Below are 23,165 nucleotides of genomic sequence, written 5' to 3' on the forward strand. Positions count from 1 at the left end.
AGCTCCTGAATTGCTTCCATCACAGTTCCCACCACCTGCAGCATGGCCATGGTACCTCCACGGCCTCTTGTCTGGGCAGTGCCCTCACTGGAGACATAGCTTAGGACTAGCATCCTATGGGATGATTGGTCAAAAGAGGCTTTTACATACATGGCAGGTCACCAGCTGTTTTCCTCTCTCATTGAGTCATATTGTTTTGCTTACCTCTAGATTTTGATGGGGTTGGGGGGCTTTTTCATCCTAAGAATCATTCTGCATCTTTAAAAATAAAAGTGTATTTTCAGTACAGAGAACATATATACATATATGTGTGCATATATACACATATATCTATCATCTATCTGGAAGATGGGCTCAAGGGCAGTTGGGGATGGTGACTGCCTGCTGCTGGGAATGATCCAGGAGGAAAGCAAAAGTCTATGAACGAGGGACCCAATGGCTAAAGAATCTCTGTATTTCTTGTGCATCTGTGTGGTAGTGAGTTCAGTTTTGCAGCCTCACAAGGTGGAGGGGGCGGGTGTAACAGATATAGCATGAGTGATGCCTTGGAAAGCGGCAGGGGTACTCGGTGTCACAGCCTCTAGGACTCAGTCTTTGGGAATGTAGACTATGGGGAAAAACAGCTGAGGGAGGTGGGAGTCGGGGTCCTTGAGAATCATCAGCTAGCATGGGGGTGGGGGGTAAGGACAAGGCTCAAAGGAGTTGGACACTGTTCACGAGGGGAGGCTGCAGAGGGCACAGTGAGTAGGTCATCAGTAATGGACAAGAACCAGAAATACACAGGCCATACAGAGATGAGCTGTGGAGGCTATCCATCCCCCCTGTGGCAACCTTGGCAGAGACATGAGCTATGGCGAGATGAGCTTTTGGAATAGGGGGTTTGCCCATTGTGGATCCTGAAGGGTTTGCCAGTGGTGTATTTCTGTATTGTTTTCTCTTTCTGATTTCACACTGTGGACCTTTGCATCTTTTCCAGCTTCTCCTTCGTCTGATAGTGATGCAAGGAGGGACAATTTAACACCAATCAAGTTCTGTCTCCTCCACTTTTTGTGTGATCTTGAATGGGTTAACTGTGTGGAACTCTTATTCCCTTAACTATTAAGAAAATGGAGTTAATGATGCTATCTAGAGGCCCCACAGAACTGGAATGAAAATTGAATTCATTAGTAATCACAAAGCACTTATAATACCACCTGGCCAGTAGCATTTAAGACAGTGTGTTGGGGGGGCAGTGTGTTATAATCCATCTAGCTCTATTTTTACATATATCAATAATGCTTTAAGACAAATTGCTAGTAATGTTATAAGAGCAAGAGCACAAAATGTGAAAGTTTAGATACACTTTACTAAAACAGCCACCAGAAATACAATTCCCAGTAACATATCAGATATTCATGTTATTCCTTCTTATATGGCACAGTACACAACCTGCCTCTATCCACTCCATGATCTCTGGAAACCTACTGATCCTCAATGTCAGAGAGGTGCCTGGTGATTTTCAAAGAACTTCCAATCAGTTTCACACCTATCCTTTGGGCTAAGTCTATCAGTGTAGTCTCATGAATGGACATATCCAACACTAAAACATTCGTTTACTGAACCTCTACAATGTCAACACTGGACCAGTGTAGTCTCATGAATGGACATATCCAACACTAAAACATTTGTTTACTGAACCTCTACAATGTCAACACTGGACCAGGCTCTTACTGAAATCCTCCTTGGTTTGTATATTCCTCTCCTGTACTATTTGTGTGCCATGTTTCCTTCTCTGATTAGGAAAAGTAAATGGATTGTGATGTGTAACTGGAAATCCAAAGTGGCACAGTCTCCAGGCATGGGTGCCCAATAGAAAATAAATGAGCCTTACAGTATGGCTCTGAATTAATGTCATCAGGACAGTGTGCCTCCTTTCCTATCACAGACTGGGTTCAGTGAGAACCTACTCTGGGACAGCTATAAGATACTAGCCATCCTTGCCTCAAATCCTTGTGCTTTCAACAAGCCTATGAAGGGAAAACAGACTTGGAAATCTCAACAGCCTAGAACTAATGGAAGGGTGGGAGCTCATGTCAAGTCAAACAAGGACTTCATTTCTACCATGCTCCTGGCAGGGAATGCTTTCCCTCATATCAACCCAAGGAAATCCTTTTCATCCTTCAGGTCCAGGTCAAATGCCTTCTCATTTGTGAAGCATTCCAAGATCTCCCTCTAAGTACCTTCCCTGTGCATTCATTGATCTAGGTCTATTTTTCCAGTCAGTCATACAGCCTAAGATAATATAGTGGCTAATGTGTGACAGTGTCAACCCCAATAGACCAAGAGCTGCACTGCTTACCTTTCAGTGGTGCTGGGAGTTGATGAACAGTCTATCTTATCCCCATGTAGAAACATCAGTGTTTATCATCACAGAGCTATATTATTATTAAAAATAATAATATAGGGAGATAAGAAGAGTTCTTGGAATGTATGCAGTTCCTGGTGCCCTTGGACTGGATCTGGCACCTCTCTGAAGACAGGGCATCTTTCAGTCACAGCATGTGAGTTACGGTATCAGATGGGCAGAGTTTGAAGCACACTCCTGACCCCCTCCCACTTAGCAGCTGTGTGATGGTCGTCAAATTCCTTGCCTTCAAAGTGTCTGTTTTCCTTTCTGCAAAATGAGGCCAATGAAAGCACCAGCCCTGGGTGGCTAATGAGGATTAGACAAAAGATAATAAGAACTTACAGGATCACCTGGGATACATACAGTAAGTGCCTAGTGTTCACTGTCATCCAGACTCCTAAAACTTAGCCCTGTAACTGGGATAACCAGCCAGTGAGTGATGGTTGGCTTGGAACCTCTGCATCCAGCTGTGGTCCAGGCTCAAGGATCTTCTCTGTGTAGAATACATACTCCATCATGATTAGTTATCTCCTACAGTTAGCGCCTTCTATTAACTGCCAATCTGCAGCACTGTCTCAATACCTGGTGAACCACTGTCAAAGCAACCGCAGTTCCATTGTGGGCAACTTATTTAGTTTTCTGATGGCTCCTCTCAAACTCACAGGATGCTGTCAGATGCATGTAATGAGAACTTTCACACAATGCCCTTCCAAAGAGCATTTGAAATATGCTATTTATATATTAGTTTGGGGGTAGTTTATTCTGTAGTACATGAAAAAAAATCCTCATTTCTAATTATCTAGGAATTATTCTATTTCTTGGAAATATTTTTAAAAATCCATGGAACTTCTAATTCATATTTGATGATTAGAGGAGGGTGGGGAGTATTAAATGATTCTCTAAAATTGGTTGCATGATCTGAAATCTCCAAAAGGAAGCCACTGTTGGCTCATAATGGGAGATGGGTGGGTACAGGGGATATTCATGAAGCAGCCCAGCGCAAATACTAGGATTCCTGCTGATAATGACATGGTACAAAGAACAAGTGACCTAGTTAGAAATCCAGAGGACAACAGGCAGATGTCGGGGCACAGAGAAATGAGGTTCACTAGGATATTCATCTGTTCTGGGCTCCTCAATCTTGGCAGCAATGATGTCTGTGCTGGGTAAACCTGTTGGGAGGGGGCCACCTTGAGCATTTCATGAGGACAGCACCCTTACCTCAGTCTTGCTACACACTACATGCTGGTAGCTTCCCCTTCCCCATTTTAACAAAAACTCCCAACATCCCCTTAATGCCTCCTGGAGGGCAGATGTCTTGAGAATCACTGCCCTAATGGTAGAAAATAAATAAAAATACTAACTGAACACCTTAAAATTAAAATTTGCACCATTTTAAAAATGGTCTTATTGGTTCATTCTAGGTGGATTCTAAAATAGGAAAATTCATAATTGCTGATTGCCTGAAAATAAGATTCCTGGATCTTCAGCAAGACATTCTGTGACATTTCCTCTGAGATTTATTCAAAAGGTTTAACTATATATATAAGCTTACAAACATAAAGATGCTAACATACAAAGAACATTTTAACTAGGTTAGCATAATAGTACCTATGAGATGAATACAGGAACAAGCCAATCTCAAAAGATAGAAGGCTCAGGGATTTTAGTTATACAGCATTCAGCAAAAATAAGTGAAGTGGGACATGGTGGGACACACCTGTCATCTCAGAACTTGGAAGGTGGAGGGTCACACATTACAGATCATTCTTAGCTACATAGAAAGTTTACGGTAGCCTAGGCTATAAGACCTTGCCTCAAAAAGCCCAAACCAAGTCATATCCTGGTATTAAACCTCCTGTGCGGATATCTCCAAGGATTCTTTCCTATGAACTACAAAATGCTTGGAGATGCCATGACTTTCTGACTGAACTATGACACCTACCTCCCTGACACCTGTCAATCATACCCTTGGCCATTTTTCCTCTTGTGGGTATGCCTCTGAAGTGGTTGTAAGGAGTGTCTAAAGGAATATATATATATACATACATATATATATATACATATATATATGTTCAGCAACAGTAAATGCTAAAATCACAGGACAACAGTAAGAATAAATTATGTAGTGCTCTTGACAGCAATACCAGGATAAAGACGTTTCGTATGTGTGCACAATTAACTTCCCTGTCCTTTCAACCCTGATCAGTCTGCTTTAATTGCACAAATTTGAATTCACAGGATATTTGCTAGGAAGTCAAGTTCTCAGAGCCATCACTTTTCAGGTCATGATTTTTATGTTTTGCACATGCATGTGGGGCATTCTACTCTATTCAGATACAGGGCAAGCAGAACCACAGCATCTTAAGAGATGCTGGTGCACCTAGAATGCTAAGTAGGAGTCCAGGCATATCACATAGATCTCAGGTCTCATGTAGACATAGATTTGCCCTTCCTTACCTTACAGTGGTACCCCGAAGGAACAAGTCAGTGTCCTATGCACACTGTAGTAAAATGCTGTTCCAGTGCCCATGAAATAACCAAGTTGAGTCACCCATGAACTGCATGAGTACATCTTACACAAATCTGGAGATACTGCTCCCCCTGTTAAAACATGAATGCATTCTTTCATTGGTGAAAAATGAAACACCTCATTCTAATACAGGTTTTTTTTTTTTAAAAAAAGCGGGGGAGCTGAGGATGTGGCTCAGTTGGAGAAAGCTTGCCTCGAATGCAATGACACCCTGGGTTCAGTTTCCAGCACCCCTACAAATTAGGTGTGGTAGCACAAACCTGCAATCTCAGTAGAGGCAGGAGGATCAGAAGTTCTTCATTTAAACTCAGCAAGTTCAAAGACAACCTGGATATATGAAATCTCGTCTCAGAAACAAAACCAGTCAAAATAAAGGCGCACGCCTTTAATCCCAGCACTCGGGAGGCAGAGCCAGGCGGATCTCTGTGAGTTCGAGGCCAGCCTGGGCTACCAAGTGAGTTCCAGGAAAGGCACAAAGCTACACAGAGAAACCCTGTCTTGAAAAACCAAAAAAAAAATAAAAATAAAAATAAAAATAAAAATAAAAATAAAAGGTTAAAAAGACTGCTGAGATGGCTCAGTGGATAAGAAGCCTGGCCAACAAGCCCAGGGACCTCATTTCAATTCCTGGAAACTTTGAGGGAGAGACAAGTTGGCCTCTGACCTCCACCAAGTGTCCTGTAGCAGCCTCCACCCCAGATAAGTACAGAAATGTGAATTAAGGCAAAGTACTGACATAAAAGCCAGTGGAACAGGACTCAACTACAGCCACCACAAAGGCCAAGAGAACTGGTCCTGAACAGGGCACTGTCTCTGGTACTTTGAACGCTTCACACTCCGCTTCTGTCATTGGGCTGTTCTCGCTTGCACCTCCCTCAACGCTCGGGACCTTGGGCTTTGGGCTCAGTGTCTTGTACTTCCTCTTCCCTACGCAGGACACAGAGCTGAAAATGTTAGACAGGACGGATTTCAGCGACTGTCGACTGACCCAGCTTCTAGTCTTTAAGCAGTTTGTTTCCAACTCTGCAACCCAAAGTGCTGGCACCCTCTTAAAGAAATACCATAAAAAAAACAAAAGTTTGAATGTTCTTACAAATCGTCACTCTAAAACGAAAAGTTTACAAATAAAATTGGGGAAAAATGTCATACATCACAAGCTTTTAGTTTTCAGATCAAGGGCAAGGATGGTGGGTATAAAATGTTGTAATGCTTGTTAGTGGGAAGGACACCTTACCTTAGGGCAAGCAATTCCAGCAGGCTTCTCAGGTAGAGAACGTGTCCTGTTTGCTTTCATTATTTCTGACCCCTAAACTGACTGATGTCAACTCATTTACATTAGGAGTTTAGCTGATGCTTGTCGGGTTACATTCGGATTATTCAAGCTGACTGTAGAAAGTATTAGCCTGTGTCCTCAGTTCCTAAGTGTATCCTCGGCAAAGGACTCCTCACAACTGCTCAGTGGACACCTGTGAACTGACCTCATCTCCACAGCTCTCAGACTTAATCTCCACAGTAATGGATGACTTTAGATTTGGATTACTACGTAATTCTCATTCTCTCTGTCTCATGAGATAGGATGTCTACATAGCCCTGGATGGTTTGTTATGTAGTCTAGGCTGGCCTCAAACTTACAGCAATTCTCCTACCTCAGCATGCCAAGGTTTGGGATTACAGGCATGCGCCATCACGCTGGGCCATGGAAGATCTTCACACTGATGAACTGGAATGCATCTACTGTTTCCATAATTAGTTCCTAAAGTCAGACAACTGAGAAAAGATACAGAAGATAAAAGTCCATCTTCATCAAAAGTTTCTTCTTACAAAGTCCTGCAAAAACTTTCAGCCACACATTTTTGGAGATTAGCTTTTACTTTAACAGTTAGAAATGTATTTTTTTTTTAATTTAAAGGAGAATTTATATGTTTTCAAGAATCAGTATTTTTTTATCAATCAAGTAAACCATTTCACCAATTAATCTTTTATTTTTATTATACACATCAATATTTTACAGAAACAGAGATTAAGTATTAACCTGCAATTACATGCCTTCTGATTCTTTCCAGTGTAGAAATCTAAATTTTTATACAAATGTAACCAGCACGCAACAATTTGTTGTAAACATCTTTTTGACTCTCAAACTGTTTACATACAATCTTACATATGCCATTTAACTCTCTGTAAGATTACTATAGCACTAGCAACACACCAAAATGTATCCATTTCTTAGTCAGCAGGTTTTTAATAAAAGTATAAACGGAATTGCTAAAACATCTTTTTAGAAGTTGCTTTATTGATTTGTCCATTCTGAGTATTTTCCTGGGCATGTACCACTCAAAGCGATAACATCAGTTATAGAGGTCTGGTTAATCTCTTAACTAGTTCTTCAAAATGACCATGAATACATGTTGCTGCTGTATGAAGACTTATGCATTGAAAATCCACTTAATGGATTAACTCAAAGTTGCTTTAATTTCTATTTTAATGCACATTAATTTGAGGATCAAGGAATTTATTTTTATTTCTTTTTCCCCATTTGCAACCTATCACTTTATACTCTGCACAAGAAGAGTAGAAAGTCTAAAGAATTTGCACCCACTAAAATAAATAAATAAATACATAAACAAGTCCAGCAGTGGTGGTACATGCACTTTAATCCCAGCACTCGGGAATTCGAGGCCAGCCTGGTCTACAAAGCAAGTTCCAAGACAGCCAGGGCTACATACAGAAACTCTGTCTCGAAAAACCAAAAAATAAAATACAATAATAAATTTTTTAAAAAGACCCCTGCAATAGAAACAGCTTTTTTATTCCACCTTCTCTCCTTGTTTTGTATCTATTTTTGCATTTTAATTTTAGTTGATCTACCTTGTCACTGTTCACCTGCCAGAACATTCCTTGGCATCGTTAATGAGGTAAAAACTATACTTATTACTTTTATGCTTAACATTTTAATTAACAAATAAACTGCATTATTGGATGGAAAGTGGCCATAGAAACCTTTCTCCATACTGACCTAAGAGCGGCTTCCAAATACTTCTTTCCAGATAGCTGATCAGTCTGAACTTCCCTGAACTCAGCACTACAGAACATTTAGATGGGTTGTATATCATGCCTTAGGGACTTGAAGGACAAAGCCCCATATTTTTCCCCTCTAAAATTGAAGCTGTCTTTCCTTGCTTACTTTCCTGTGTCATTTATCACAATTTTCTTAAATTACAGGAAGTATAAGGTTGACATCACAAATGATATTGTAATAAATATCAGTTACATACAAATGTCACATGCTAGCATTACTTTGGATATGGGTTCTTAATATTACCCAACTCAGTCTTCACAGTAATTCTGTGAAGAATAATACTTATTATTTCTATTTCATAGATGGTAAATGGAAGTTAAAAGTGACTGCCTTGAGATCAGACAACTAGAAATAAATGTGAGGTCTCCCTATGTTTATAGCATTGCCTTCAAGACATCTCTCATGATAGCATATCGTATTTTAAATTTAGCTCCTTCATTAAACCTTCTATTTAAGAATCTTTCTTAAATTACTCTACTATAGCTTACAAACATTTTATAAAGATGCTCATATATATTAATATCAATACTTTTAAAAATTCCATCACTATTAGAATCTAGAAATGAGATTTCAAAAAACTATGTATCTTGCAACTTGTGAAATTATCTTCTGTTCATAGTATATTTATATGGTAATACAGGTTTAGTGAGTTATAAAGCAAATAGAATATATTTGCACTGGTTTCTTTCTACATCTTTACTTTGTATTTTTATTCCAGTGACAACTTTTCAGCCATATACAGACAAATTAGTACCAAAGCTGTTCATTTCTGTTTAAGAAATGGTTCATACATGCTTTCCCAATATAAATTCAAGCCGGGCGGTGGTGGCGCACGCCTTTAATCCCAGCACTCGGGAGGCAGAGCCAGGCGGATCTCTGTGAGTTCAAGGCCAGCCTGGACTACCAAGTGAGTTCCAGGAAAGGCGCAAAGCTACACAGAGAAACCCTGTCTCGAAAAAACCAAAAAAAAAAAAAAAAAAAAAACCAAAAAAAAAAAAACCAATACAAATTCAAGTTAAGCTTTTAAGTAGTTGCTTATTGTGTTATGAAAAGCCCACGAAATCGTCAGTAAATATAATTAAACCAAACGCAAGTGTTCAGTTAATGCAGTTAATATTATGGGTTCTTATCACTTGTTCTGTTCATGTTGATGTATGGCTACTCTATTGGACACAAGCCTTCTCATCCTGAGTCACTGTAAGTAATTGTTTCTGTTGGCTGTTACCTCTTTGGTCAACATTTTACTCTACAGCTTTCATCTACCCAGAATGAGAAATTTTGTCTGACTTTTAGTATGGAGCCCTAATTGAGTCAAAATGTAATTAGTGAAAGGCAGCATTTATGATTTTACTTCTTAAACCCCTGAAAACCCCCAAGAAGCCCGCTCTAACTTGTTAGAAATTAGATACATTTTGGACTTAACAAAATAGGATAGATAATGAAATTATTTTCTCTGAATTTGTCAAATACAAATGGACTAGACATTGTTTAGACATTTATTACTTGTATATATTGTATATAGTCATTGTACTTTTGTATATAGTTTTTCTTTTGTTAGTTATAACCTTTTTCTTTTTTTTCCTTTTTATTAAAATAGAAAAGGGGAAAAAAAAAAAAACAAAAAACAAAAAACAAAAAACAACAAAAAAAAAAAAAAAAAATTCTTTCATGAACTATGTCCTAAGGAAGGTCTTTAACTTCAAGAATTTTGGTTGGTCCATTTTGGAGGCAATAAAAAATTTTTTGTTAATTCAAAAAAAAAAAAAAAAAAAAAAAATTCTCATCATTCATATGATCAAAAACTGTATGCTTGCCATCCAGTCAGTCTGGACAGTACACATGACAGACAAAAAAGCACTTGTGTTCAGTGCAGCATTCACCACGGACATGATGCCAGGACCTGCAGGCTTCAAGTTGAGGTTCTTACCATCCTCAGGAGGTTTTACTCCACAGATGGACTTGTCACCAGTGCCATGATGGTACATGAGGTCATCACTTGTGCACTTGAGTCCTGGTACAACTCTGTGAAAGCAGGAGCCCTTATAACCAAATCACTTCAGTGATCAGAGTGCAAAAGTTTTCTGCTGTCTTTTGAACTTTATCTGTAAACAGCTTGAAAGAGATGGGCTCAAGGTCCTGCCAATCAATGGCAATGTCAAAGAATACAGTGGAATTGACCATGGCAGATGTCAAGCAGCTACAAGGCACATCGGTAGCTTCAAAACCTGCTACTCATTAATTTTAACTTCTCAATCTTCATTACCAAGTTAGTGAAGAAGGATGAACAGCAGCAGCAGCTGAGAATATGGCACAGGGGGTAAATGGGGTAATATTTTGTCTGTGATGTAACAAATAAAGATTGCCTGAAAATCAGAAAAAAAAAAAAAAAAAAAAAAAAAAAAAAAAAAAAAAGAAATGAGATAACATCCCTTATGTTTTTGAAACACGTTTTGCTTGCTTGCCGCACTTCCACTTACTGTTTTATGCTGATTTAAAGTAATACATTCACTTCCTTACTTTAGAAAAAAGCAACGAAACCCCTGCTTTGGCCTAGTCTAGTCCTGATTTCCATTACATTCAGCTGTCTTTGGAACTTCTGTTTAGCTTTCACAACTGTGTCTCTTTTTAACGTCTTTTGAATAGACTATGGTTCTGACAAACTTGATGAGATGGGTCTGCAATACTCCCTTCCATTTTATCTGTCTTAGAATTGTTTTTCTCTTAATTGCTACTTTTCGGTCATTTCAGGAATTTCAGTTGTTCTGCTGCATTTAACCCTTAAGATCTACCCAATAAATATGGGTTTATCATATTAAAAACAGTAAAACAAGACCAATGGATAGCTTTCTACTCTCAGCTCAGTCACTGATTTACATGTCTTATCTCACTTTCCTCACTAAAGAGCAGGAGGAGGATATTCAGAGCACCCTTTAGTCTCCTAACACATTGTGCCTCTTCTCACAGTAGAGGGCTTTCACTGCTGGGGTGCAGCAGGCGGTTCTGGAGGGAAAGCTTCCCACTCCCCAGCTAACAGACATGTAGTAGAAGAGACACACTCTGTCAGTTACCAATGCTTACTAAAGTAGTATAGCCAACCAGGTGGCATGCTTCACCCCGAGAACCCTGGACAGGGAAGTCTGTAACTTTAAAGGCATCTAGAATCCCACATTAAGATGCACCACTATCCCCCCTTGGGAAATTCTTTCTGGAAATTTCTAAACACCTATCCTGAAGTACCTTTTTCTAGGGTAATTTATTAATTTATGTTAGCCTGAGTTAATTGTTAGTTCTTTTAAATGTCAGTGTCAGCTCTATAGAAATTTTCTGAATAAATTTTGTCTTTTTAATTTTCTTTATAATATACTTCTTTTTTTGGTGGGCGTGGGGAGGTTATTCTGTTTTGAAATGAGTCTCAACACTATAGTCCAGACTGGCCTGGACTTTACAGCAATCCTCCTGTCTCAATCTCCTCAATGATAGGATCGAATGAGTAAGCCACCATGCCCAGATTGCAATGTATCTCTAATATATGAGCTTCTTCAACTACTAAGGAGCACTCTTTTTGTGAAGGAGCAGGCTAGGGTAGTCTCACTGCCTCCTTAGTTACGAAGGTCAAATAGGTGAAATCACATGTAAATATCAACCCCAAGACACAGGATCATGCATGACATAGTTTCTAACAGACAGTTGTGTTTTATCACATTAGCACTTGTATTAGCTGCTACTCCTACTACCAGCTCTATGTGTTTATGTACTATATAAAAATCTCAAACAGTTTCTGATTTATGTGGTCCTCTGTGCAACTGAGGTGGTAGCAACAGTAGTAGCTGCAGCAGGAACTAAAATAGTTCTTGGATATTAATTTTGTGTAGACAATGATACAATCTGAACACAGGAGCAAGTGTGATATTACCTTAAGGTAAGCAAGGTTGCTAATGTGGGACCCAAAAGTAAAAAAAAGCTAATGACATTCAAAGATTCTGGATTCCTGGAGCCAATTCTGAAACAAAGCAGCTGAGTCACCAACAAATCAGATGCTGACAGATTAGCAGAGCTATTCGATACCCAGTGTCTCAGGGTTGAAGTCAAGTAAACAGCGCTTATCACAAATGGCAGCTGTCTTTTAAATGACAATATTTTGAAGCAAGGATGAAAATACTTCCAGTCTGTTTTCATTTCGAAGGTGTTCTGGGCTCTACAAGTTCTTGTTGTCCTTGGGGTGTCTAGCTTGGTGGTAAGTGTATTACTGCCTCCAGGAGTGTCTCGTTGCTAACCCTCACCTTCAAAGATAATGTCTTCCGGATTTGGGGGAGGAGGGCAGAACTCTTCGCTGGGAAAGATCTCCTGGAACAGTGTTTCCGCTTGCTTGACAGCATGCTCATTCCCCAGTCCACAGTCCGGCCCAGAGCAGATATACACATTGGAAGGTAAGCCACAGTATGAGCTTCGGCTAACTCCTGAGGAATCTCTCATATTAAAATAGAGAGCCCACAAGAGTCTTGGTTTTCTGAGTTCTTCCTTGTCTGCTTCTGCTTCTGCTTCTGCAAAAGGAATGAATAACTGCTTCACCACTGGTTCCAAGTCTTCTCTGGCTGTTTTTGAAGAGAAACAGGTCAAGTGGACCAGATAGCTGCCTTTCATGCACGTCATGGTTGATGAGCATAGCTCCATGACCCGAATGGAACCTGTTCCTGGCTCTAATGGAGGCACTATCAGGACGGAAATCTGCTGGTCTGAGTCCGTCTTCAGGATGGACTCATCTGTGATGAGCACAGCTCTCGAGATCTGCTTATACTGCACATCTGAACATGTGTCCTTAGAAAGGTAACTGTCCTCCACAATAAAATAGCTGGCACTTATTCTCTGACCAAAGTGGTCTATGATTCCTTTACATCTCCCAGAGTCTTTATCAACTATGAGGCATTGTACTTGATGGCGAAGACAATAGATTCCACCAAAAACTGCACACATCCTGCAGAAACACTGAGGAATTTCTCCTTGGCCATATAAAGGAAATATAAAGGGAGTGTTGCCAAACCGTCCAAGACACTGAAGGAAGTTTTTTGTTGCTTTAAGGCCATCTAATGTAGTGCAGGATGACTCTGATGTCATTGCAATTGAGTGTAGTATGAAATGTTGGAGGTTGGGTGTTAATTTTTTAGTTTTTAGGTATTCAGAAAATGAACATTGTTGGAAATCTTGGTATTCGTCAGAATGTTGCTCATAGTCTAAACAGAATGTGAGGAATTTCATTAGCTTTCTCTTTTCAACCATAGTGAGCTCTTTACTATTAAAGACATCTGCTCTGGAGCAAGGCACCTGTTCTACCTTCCCTTCCCGGAATGCAAGGATCCTAGTGACATTCTTAAATTCTGCATAACGACTAACATTTGATTTGATCAGAAGGTCAATCAATGATCCTTGAGAATACAGCAGCTTTGATACCAAGTCAATATTAAATCTCCGGCTCTCCTTAATCATGTGAGGGTAAGTAATCCTGTTTCTCTTTGGTTGCTCAGGGTTGTCTTCCAGATCAAGTTTGTCTTCATCTTTATCTCCATCCAAAACTGTATGGACATCAATTTCATCTCCACAGTACTTCTCTTTCTCCAGTGAGTTCTCTATATCAGCTGGGGATGGTGAAGGCTCTCTATCACTTTTCTCTTCATAGCTTGAACAGTATGCTGAGTGCCTTTCCTTAGGCAAGCCTGCAGAATCCATAGAGTCGGCCTGGATAGCAGATGCCTCTGGGGAAGGACTTTTCTGCAGAGCATCGGTGTCTTGAGTGCTATCCCCAACATCTTGACTAGCATAGCAGAAGACTTCTGTGTGCTGAATAGTTTCATCCTTCTTGCAAAGAGCGATGACTTCTTCCGTTTCATGGATCAGGTCTTGCCATGAGGCAGTCACGTCTTCCTTGCTGTCATGGTTCTGTTGATAGTCTTTCAGCCAGGACAGCAAACCTGTAAAGCTGAAACTTGCCCAATTCCCTCCATAGTAACTTCTTGAGTCAACATGCAGAACTCGCTGCCCACTTCTCGAACATGCGGCTGCAAGAATGGACTCAGGCAAACCTGTCCCTATTATAACCACATCAAACTCTGTGGGAAGCTTGTCTGCCATCCTAGGAGCTGAAGCTTCAGGTCACAGCTGATGAAAGAACTCCGTATGGATCTAGGTAGAGGGCTCCTCTGAAGTATTTATGCTGTAATAAAATCTCTACTTGTGATCTTCATTCAGAAACACTGAGTTTGCAAGTCCTAAGCTGTTTAACTGTTACAATTTTTAAACATTAAAAAAAAGTCAGCAGCCTGGAAAACACGATAAAGTGCATGTAATCATATCTGAGAATACTCAAACAGATGTGTCCTTTTCATTTCTGCATTTCACCTTAGCGGTAAATGTTACCATGCATCACATATGCATTTGTGACTGGAACTCTTCTCTGAAAGAAGAAAATTCAAGAAAAGAACACAATTGTAAATAATATAAAAGCAATTTCATGCAACAGCAGTCTCAATCCACCGAAGCCTGACTTGTTAAAGTGGATACAAACCTCTACCCCAAGCAAGTCATTAAATGCGTTCCCACAGGTCTTCTGAGTTCTTGAAAATGAACAAAAGATATCTTATATATCCTCCCCCAAAGCCAGGCATTACTGTCATGAAACACAGACACAATATCCCACAAAAAAATTTAAAAAAATCAAAATTATACAATGATTTGATTGTTAATAAAAATATTTGGACAATACTGTGAGCTTAGACTAAAAGAAATATGTGGCTTTATTGTATTTATGGAAACATACTATGCAGAGTGATCACATCAACATAATGGTGGATATTGCTGCGGTCAGGAATGTCTGTAGGTAATCCCAGACAGCTGCATAGAAGATTTTTACATCCTTAACTATCCCAAGGGTCCAGCAGTAGATACATGAGACATCCAGATATTACAAGAGAATTCAAAAACTGGCCTTTAAAATATGTAGGTGCATAACAGAACAGGCCTGACGGGAAATAGTTTTGTAACATTTTCTGTATCAAAGTGCATGTGTAAGTTAAAATAAGGAAGTTTCCTGTATTAAAACATTTTAACATAAATAACATCTATTCATAACATCTAAGTAAGGAAATATTTCCATTTTGCCAGACTGTCTCTACAACCATGAATCTCTTTCTAAACATGTTCTTTTCATTTCTCAAGAAGTAATAGAAAGAGACTCTCCTGTACCCTTCCATCACAGGCTGGCTAGATCCCTGTGATGCTGGGTGCGGCTGGAGGCTGCTCCCCTTGGACATACTCACCTGGAAGTCTGCAGGCTAACATAACCCACTTACACACCCCACTGCCAGTCTTTTATTGTTCATCAAGCACAGCAGCAGTCAGTGTTCCTTGGCCTCTCTATTTTTCACTACCGTTAAATCTGCTGACATCTAGATGCAGGTACACCTAAGAGAATGATTATTCTGATATCTGTAAAACAAGCCATCCAACTGCAATTAACGTGAACTTCACTAGGTCGCTGGCCTGATGTGTCAGTTTAACTGAAACAGTGATCCTAACAAGCCCAGCTGGTAGAAACCTCTGACCAAGATCATCAGGGATTCTACTTGTTTTTAGCCTTCTCTGAGAAGCCAGGACCAGAGCTCAGAATGAAGCAATGGCCTGGTCTACTTGTGCATGTATGTAAGAATATGGGAATTACTTACTCGCCCTTCTTATAGCAGGGGGTAAAGAGGGAGACAAAACCTATGTGGACATCTAAGTGTAAGCATGTAGTCACTTCCTCTAGGCATAGATGGGAACAAGGCTGAGGCTGGCAGTAGGGGGCAGGGGGCAGTTATAAACACTAAGTATAGATACTTTCTAACCTATAGATGTCAAAAGAGTCCTCAAAAATACAAAGCAAATGGGATAGATGACCTTAAACACAGTCAGCTTAATAGTGGATAACAAAGATGAGAAAACTGGCAGCCTGGGAGAGTGAATGACTTGGAAAGTGCAGCTGATGAAGAAGCCATAGGCCCACATGTGCCTACAGACCAGTGGTGCAGCCTCACCGAAGCTCTGGAGCAGGCAGCTAGCTACTTCTAGCATTTAAAATTTTCCTCTCCTTTAGTACTCAGGATTGGTTAGTCCTGGCTTGGAGATGGAAAGGGAAGTGTCTTCCCTTTCTCCGTCCTTAACCCTGCTCAAGAAGCATACTCCAGGAGAAGAAATTAGCTTTGTGAAGAGCGTGGGGAGCTCTGCAGGAACCTCACTCTAGTCTCAGGAGTTAACTGATTTCCAATCCTCTTAACCCCAGAAGATCTACCTCAGCTGTTAGGATGGGAATAAATGTTCTAAGTAAAAGAACCCTCAGATAAAACACCAGGGGGGATGCTTCTGGGGGTCTTAAAGTATTTCTTTTGATGGTGATGGCTCCCAGCAGGGGAAAGGGAGAAGAAGAGACACTGGAAGATGAGGCTGGCCGAGCAAGAAGGGGAGAAACAGGGTAGATGCTGAAAACCCTCATTTAAAAAAAAAAAAAAAAAAAAACAAAAACACCTCATCCCATTCTTGTTTCCCCACTCCCACTTGAACACCATAGCAGAAAAGTACTTCACAGAAAAAAGAACTTTCATGTCTGTGAACAAACACCTGTCGCCTACCCCAGGTATTCTGCAAGCTAGACTGATTGACACACACCACCTTCTTTAAAGATTAATCCGCCTAAAATACCCTCCCAATCAACCTTTTCTTTTAGTAAACACGGAGAGTAATTACATAGTCAACCTACATTACCATTCACATCCTCTTACAGCCCCTTCTAAGAAAGTATCCGAATTATCAATTGGTGAAATAAATAAAACCATAACTCCAAAATTTTGTTTTCTTTAAAACTTAAAGAAAAGGGATCATGACAACATGAAATTTAGATTTGTCACACATAAGTTGGCAAATAAAAATATCCATGATATTACATAGATGTTTTTCTCTAAGAGCTGCCAAGATAAAGACAGCATTAAATTATCAGTGTGTTTCAAGGTTTGAAAAAAGGGACTTTAAGACTCAAGAAATACCCATTTCTATTTTAAATCTCTGTACAAACAAAACTCTTAGGACACACACATACACCCCTGCAACACACACACATCCCACACACACCCCACACATATCAAACACACACACACACACACACACACACACACACACACACACACACACACACACACCACAGTCTTTCCCAAGCTTAGAATACTGAGTTAGTCAGGCTCCAACCTGTCAATTCTCAATATAAATCTTCAGGAAATCAACAAGTTCTACTTTAATTAAACGTACTGGCTGCCCAGCTAATGATTTATTCACACCAGTGAGTTGGAGTTCTGAGCCACTTCTAACCTCTGGTGTGATAGAACCTATGTAGAGGAAACACAATTAAAAATGTCATACAGTCTCACTCCCTAGGAAGCATTCAACGGTTTATAATTGCTAGTTAATGAAAGGGGAGGGGGATACACCGTTATTTAGGCTTCTACATGTCACTTTGAGACACAAATCCTAAATATATATGATTGAATCTCTCCGTGCCCCCTTCTCCACTTTTCGGGAGTTGGCTTTTCCTTGCATCTCCTGCCTCTACAGGCCCTCGTTCCTCTCCCCCTTGTGTAAAGACCATTGTGAAATGCCCTGTTGAGCTACAGTAGGAAGTAAAATCAGAACAGAAATGAGAGGACATAAGCTGGCCAGCGGCAGGGAGACTTTCTGAACTGCTGCAGCTGCATTGGGAGCTGGGGATGACGACCGGTTAGAAGGACCCGGGGGAGGAGGGAAACAAGGAGTTGGGAGATGAAGAGCGGCTGGAAGGGAGGATCCCGGGGATGAGAGAGACCAGGAGTTAGGGGTGATAACTGGCTAGAAGGGAGGACCCCGGGGAGGACGAAAGCCCAGAGGGGATGTACCCAAGGAAAGTTGGGAGGCGAGGAGGACGCGTCCCGGGCAACTCACCGAAGAGGCTGCCGCTAAACCCGTCCCACGCGCAGCCCACAGCGTCCCACACCCAGCCGTTCCGCAGGCACGACGCGAAGGTGAAGGTGACTCCGAACAGGGACACCAGCAGGTCGCCCAGGCTGAGGTTGACCAGGAAGAGGTGGGTGGGCGTGCGCAGCCGCGGGAACTTGGAGTAGAGCAGCAGCACCAGCAGGTTGCCGCCGACGCCCAGCAGCGCGAGGCCGCCGAGCAGCAGTGCCAGGCGCTCGTACGCCGTGGGGCTGAAGAGCGGCGCGGGGCTCCGCGTGCCCGCCGGCGCTGCGCCCTCGGCGCCCGCCCCGTCCTCCCAGTAGCCCTGGCCGCCGCTGCGGTTCCCCGAGTACATGGCCCGACGCCGGCGGGCCGTGCGGGCGAGGGCTCGGTGAGCGGGGCGGCCCGCGGCGCGGCGAACGGGGTGGGGCTCGCGCTCAGCCGGCCGCTAAGGCCATTGTGCCCGGGTGCCGCGCCGGGCCCGCCCAGCCCGCGCGCACCCGAGGCCCCGCCCTTCAGTGGTAAGGCCCCGCCCCGACCACATGAAGCCCCGCCCTCCCAGCACTCTTGAGATCCCGCCCTTCCGCGTGAGGCCTGCGTCCTTACCAGAAAGCACTTGCGATCCCTCCCACTGGACCGCCCTGGAAGCCACGCCCTCCTGGCCTGCGGCCCCACCCACACGGCCACCTCCTTGACCCCGCCCTCTTAAGGCTCTTCCGCTGTCCGGCGCGCAGCTCCTCCCTGCCGGAACACCCTGGAACCCCGCCCAGTGGCTCGCACCTTTAGCCCTGCCCCTGGTATATGGCCCCGCCCCCAGGACCCCTCTAACTCCGCCCTCTGAGTTGTGGCCCCGCCCTGCTGTCCTGGCGGCCCGCCCCTTCCCCTCCCACTTCCCAGAGCCGTCCCCGCCCAGCGTAGGCGAGTCCCAGGGTCCAGCCAGCTCTTTCTCTGCCTTCTTCACCCCTAAACCATGGTGGAAGCCAGAAGAGAAGGTACAGAAGAAAGGGAAATAAATTCCTTTAGGGAGGTAAATTAGCCTTAGCAGGTTCTATTTCCCCTCAATTGACTCGAAAGCATCATAGCCATTCACCGGTTCAGTCACTCACCCTTGCACACATTCATTCATAAATATTTATGAACGCCTGCGCTTAACTCTGTTGAGTGTGCTGAATGAAATACTCCCAGTTAGACGTCTCCCTTTCTTGGGAAGCTATAATAACACCCACTGCACCTCATGCACCCAATAGAGAACTAAACACTGAAATGCGCGAGGTAGGGTGCCAGCCAAACAATTACAAATAAGGAAACTGAGGTAAAAGAAAAGAAAAAAGAAAAACAAAAACAAAAAACAACAGGCTGTGACTTAACTACTCTAGAGCTGGAAGATATGTCCTAGGGTTTATGACAGTATGCTGAGATGGCAAGAGGTGGGACACCTGCCATTCTCAGACCTCTAGGATAAGGAAGGAAATAGCATTGGAGTGGCATCCTACTCCAGCCCTTCCTGTTTCGCTCTGCTGTAGGGGGTACCCTGATACACAAGCCCGCTGAAGCGCTTCACTGGAGGTGACCTCTTGAGCAGTGCCCCTGAGGCTTCAATCTAAATCTAGCAGGTATAGAGAGGATATATTTAGAACAGCACGCATTTTCCACTGGACCTTTCCCCAGCAGCAGTGAAAATATAGTACAAGTCAAATATAGATTGTGAATGCGATACACTTCTTTAGGGCTGCTTTCTCTGTTTCTGCTGCAGTCCCTGATAACTACCCACAGGAGGAAGATGTCCTGAGCTGTACCTGAGGCTGTCAAGGGCACTCATGACTGGCTTGTGGAAGCTAAATTGAGGTGCATGAGTGTTGACCCCTCCCACTTGTGTTAGATTCAGTGCATCTCCAAATTCTCCAAGAATCAGCTAGATGGATAGACAGCTAGCTCCATACCTTACTGCAGTGAACACTAGCCAAGAGAGAGTGTACTCTGTCCTCAAAATCTTCATCGTATCTTTAAGGCTTCTAACCTGGTGTCAGCATCGATGACAAAAACCTTTGAACTTACCTGTCCTGAAAAACGTTGTAAATTTTGTATTTTAGACTTATATGATCATTTAACGAGTTCTTTTTATCCACTGTGTTTTCATAATCTACAGTAACATTTCAATGTTAGTTGAATGAAGGAAAAATGGTTTTTTTTTCCCCCAAAGCATTCATTCTTTGGTGAAGAGTCTTTTTCTCATAGAGCTCACTTTCTAGTGGTATTGGGAGAGAAGATAATAATAATCCAGTTGGTTCATATGTAAGATGTCAGATGCCATAAATGATTATAAGGCAGGTAAAATTGAACTGTATGAATACATTTTGCCCCTTTGGAGGGCCCCAAGCCCACCTTGGCACATATGTCCTGTTCATACAGTTCAATGCAGAGCTGTCTAAAAGGGACACATTTCTTTTCTCTTTCCTAATTTATCTGCCTTATGAAAATTACCCATAGTATTGTGTACTTTGATATTTGGTCCCTATCTGCTGACACTTTTATAAGAGCTTATGGAATCTTTGGACATGAGTCCCAAAATAAATCAGGCAGTATTCCCCAGTAGAACATCTCCAAAGTGACCCAGCCAGGCCTTGCTAGTCAAGCCCTGTCTGGTCAATCAAGTCTGTGCACTGTCAAGAATTCAATCGCTGCCACAGGCATCAGATGCCAACACTCATTCTTCCCTGGGAGAGTTCTTCATTGACTTATTCCTGGAGCTGATTTTGGCCATGGTAAATGAGATGTAAAACAACCTGCTGCTACCATGCCCTCACCCACCTTAGTTGTCTTTGTTGCTGTTGTTGTTGTTGTTGTTTTCAACTTAACACAAGCTTGAGTCTTCTGGGAACAAGGAACATCTGTTGAGAAAATACTTCTACTAGATTGCCTGTAGGAAAACCTGTGGAACATTTTTATTATTATTATTAGTGATGGATGTGGGAGTGTAGCTGAAAGGTTTCCAGGTCCCACCTGGCTCCCGTGGCCTCTCAGTCCCACAGCCGCTCAGACCCAAATGAACACACAGAGGCTTATATTAATTACAAACTTACAAACTGTATGGCCTACTGGCTGAGGCTTCTCACTACCTAGATCTTACATTTTAAATTAACCCATTTCTATAAGTCTACACTTTGCCATGTGGCTCATGGCTTACTGGTGTCTTTACATCTTGCTTCTCATGGCAGCAGCTGGCAGCAGCTCCCCCACTCTCCTTTCTTCTCCCACTATCTCTCTTGGATTTTTTCCACTTGGCTCCATCCTGCTCTGCCATAGGCCAAAACAGCTTTATTTATTGACCAATCAGAGTGCCATATATTCACAGCATACAGAAAGACATTCCCCCATCACTTCCCATTTTCTTCCTAAACAAAAGGAAAATTTTAACTTTAACCTAGTAAAATTACACATATCAAGCAAGAATTACAGTTACATTATCTAGACTATTTGTATTTTGCAAAATTAAAGAAGATATCCTATCTATCCTATATTTGTGAGTCTAAGGTTTCATATCTTGCTTATCTCTTATCATAACCAAGGAAAACCATAATTATAACTATCTAGTTTTCAACTACATCAAAGACCTCAGAAGGATACAGTATTATCTAAGTGAACAGGAAGAGCATTGTAAGCAACTTCCAAAAATTCTGGAATGGCAGACACAGCTGCCTGCCTAGACAGTCATCCAAAGTTCCTCTGCAATGTGGGGGTATCCATCTTCAGCCTATAGGCCTAGAGTCTCTTGGTCACGTCTCTGTGTCCTGTAGAATATCTGGCAGTCTCCTCTGCAAAGCAGGAACCTAAAGAACCATCTCATCTTGCAAAGTTCAATGGTCACCTTCCTATGGGTCCTGCATGTCCAGTTTATACAACATACTGTTAATCAATTGATGCAAGGGCATTTTTTTACCCAGTGGTTAACTTTTGCCATGAAGAAGATAAACTCCATATGGAGCGTCTTTAGTGCCCATCATCTTCCTTGAAGTAATTGGTGCTGCCAGGAGCAAATGTGTCTCATTGTCCAGAAAAGTCTAAGTTTTTAAAACATTTTAAATGCCATATTCTGTAGGTCTTCGAAGTGTTTGAAGATTACCTATCTAATTGAATTATATCTATGTATACCTAGAAAATTTAACATGACTATAAGTTTGACTATCATAGAAGACTAATTATTAATCTGTATTTCTTAATTATCCATTACAATTTCAAATGAGCTGCACAAACATAATACCTTAAACAAGAGTAGAAATATACATACAATATAACAAAATTAACTATAAATTTGTATCAATAAACTAAAATTCATAGCATTGTAAAACATTTCAAGCAAGTTGTTGCTCCTTAAAAGTAGATTCAATAACCTATCTTTTCATCCTATCATATCTATACTGTTCCCTTTTCTTCTTTAGAAAGAGATTGGTTTTATAATCAACCCCCTTTAAAAAATAAACATTTATAAACAATATTTTGGGAGTTTGGGCATAGCTTCTCATACTACTTCCTGCTAATTGTGGGTGCTGGTAATCTTATGGGGATCCTGAGAAAATTAAGATAAAATAAATAAAATAAAATTATAAAATAAATTATTGTCAAGTCCTCACTAGAGTAGTCTATGATGCTGTGTTGTCTGAGCCAGTTGTCTTGAAGCTGATTTTGGATGTTGGATCATCTGGAGACCTGTCAGGGTCAGCGGCTCTTCCTTGATCAAACCATATGAGCCTGGAAGCAATGGGAGGATCCAGTCTTGAGTTATATAAGAAAGTATACAAAACAATACACAAAAAGCAAGCCAGTAAGCAGCCTTCTTCAATGGATTCTGCTTCAGTTCCTGCCTCCAAGTTCCTGCATTGAATTCCTGCCCTGACTTCCTTCAATAATGAACTGTGATGTGGAAGTCTAAGATGAATTAAACCCTTTCTTCCCCAAGTTGTTATGGTACTTTATCATAGCAAATATCCTTCCAGCGTGTAGAATGAATAGAAAATGCCCCATATAAGGAATGGGCACTTACTAGCTACTGACTCTTCCGGAGCCTTACATTGTTCCCAGTCTTCAGAACAATAAGAAATGAAGTACTAATGCTTGCAAATTACTCAGTGTGACAGCAGGAATGGACTAAGACCAATGCAACAGAAGGTATA

The 23,165-nt window shown here is 41.5% G+C and overlaps 2 protein-coding genes across 3 annotated transcripts in view; both read right to left on the reverse strand.

Annotated features, from left to right (window-relative positions):
• Opn3 (opsin 3) overlaps window positions 1–18,468 on the reverse strand; it is a 32,487-nt gene extending 14,019 nt beyond the window's left edge. Inside the window, exons 1-2 of one of the 2 annotated variants that reach the window (XM_052737716.1) lie at window positions 17,986–18,468; window positions 14,328–14,440 (exon numbers count right to left, since the gene is read on the reverse strand). In XM_052737716.1, the coding sequence (XP_052593676.1) occupies window positions 14,400–14,440; window positions 17,986–18,352 (408 nt within the window). In that variant the 5' untranslated portion in view covers window positions 18,353–18,468 and the 3' untranslated portion in view covers window positions 14,328–14,399. Of the gene's footprint in view, window positions 1–14,327; window positions 14,441–17,985 lie in introns of those variants that run through there. The other variant, XM_052737714.1, reaches the window with a different exon arrangement.
• Chml (CHM like Rab escort protein) lies at window positions 10,411–14,118 on the reverse strand. The gene has a single exon (XM_052737713.1). The coding sequence runs from the start codon at window positions 14,116–14,118 to the stop codon at window positions 12,265–12,267; it is 1,854 nt and encodes a 617-aa protein (XP_052593673.1). The 3' UTR covers window positions 10,411–12,264.
• Window positions 18,469–23,165: the final 4,697 nt, after the last annotated feature.

The sequence above is a fragment of the Peromyscus californicus genome, unplaced genomic scaffold, assembly GCF_007827085.1.
Source record: "Peromyscus californicus insignis strain IS unplaced genomic scaffold, ASM782708v3 Scaffold_14__1_contigs__length_90479793_seg_2, whole genome shotgun sequence".
NCBI lineage: Eukaryota > Metazoa > Chordata > Mammalia > Rodentia > Cricetidae > Peromyscus > Peromyscus californicus.

Excerpts from the sequence above, each read along its gene's own strand:
- Chml (XM_052737713.1), bottom strand. The coding sequence starts at position 14,118 with ATGGCAGACAAGCTTCCCACAGAGTTTGATGTGGTTATAATAGGGACA.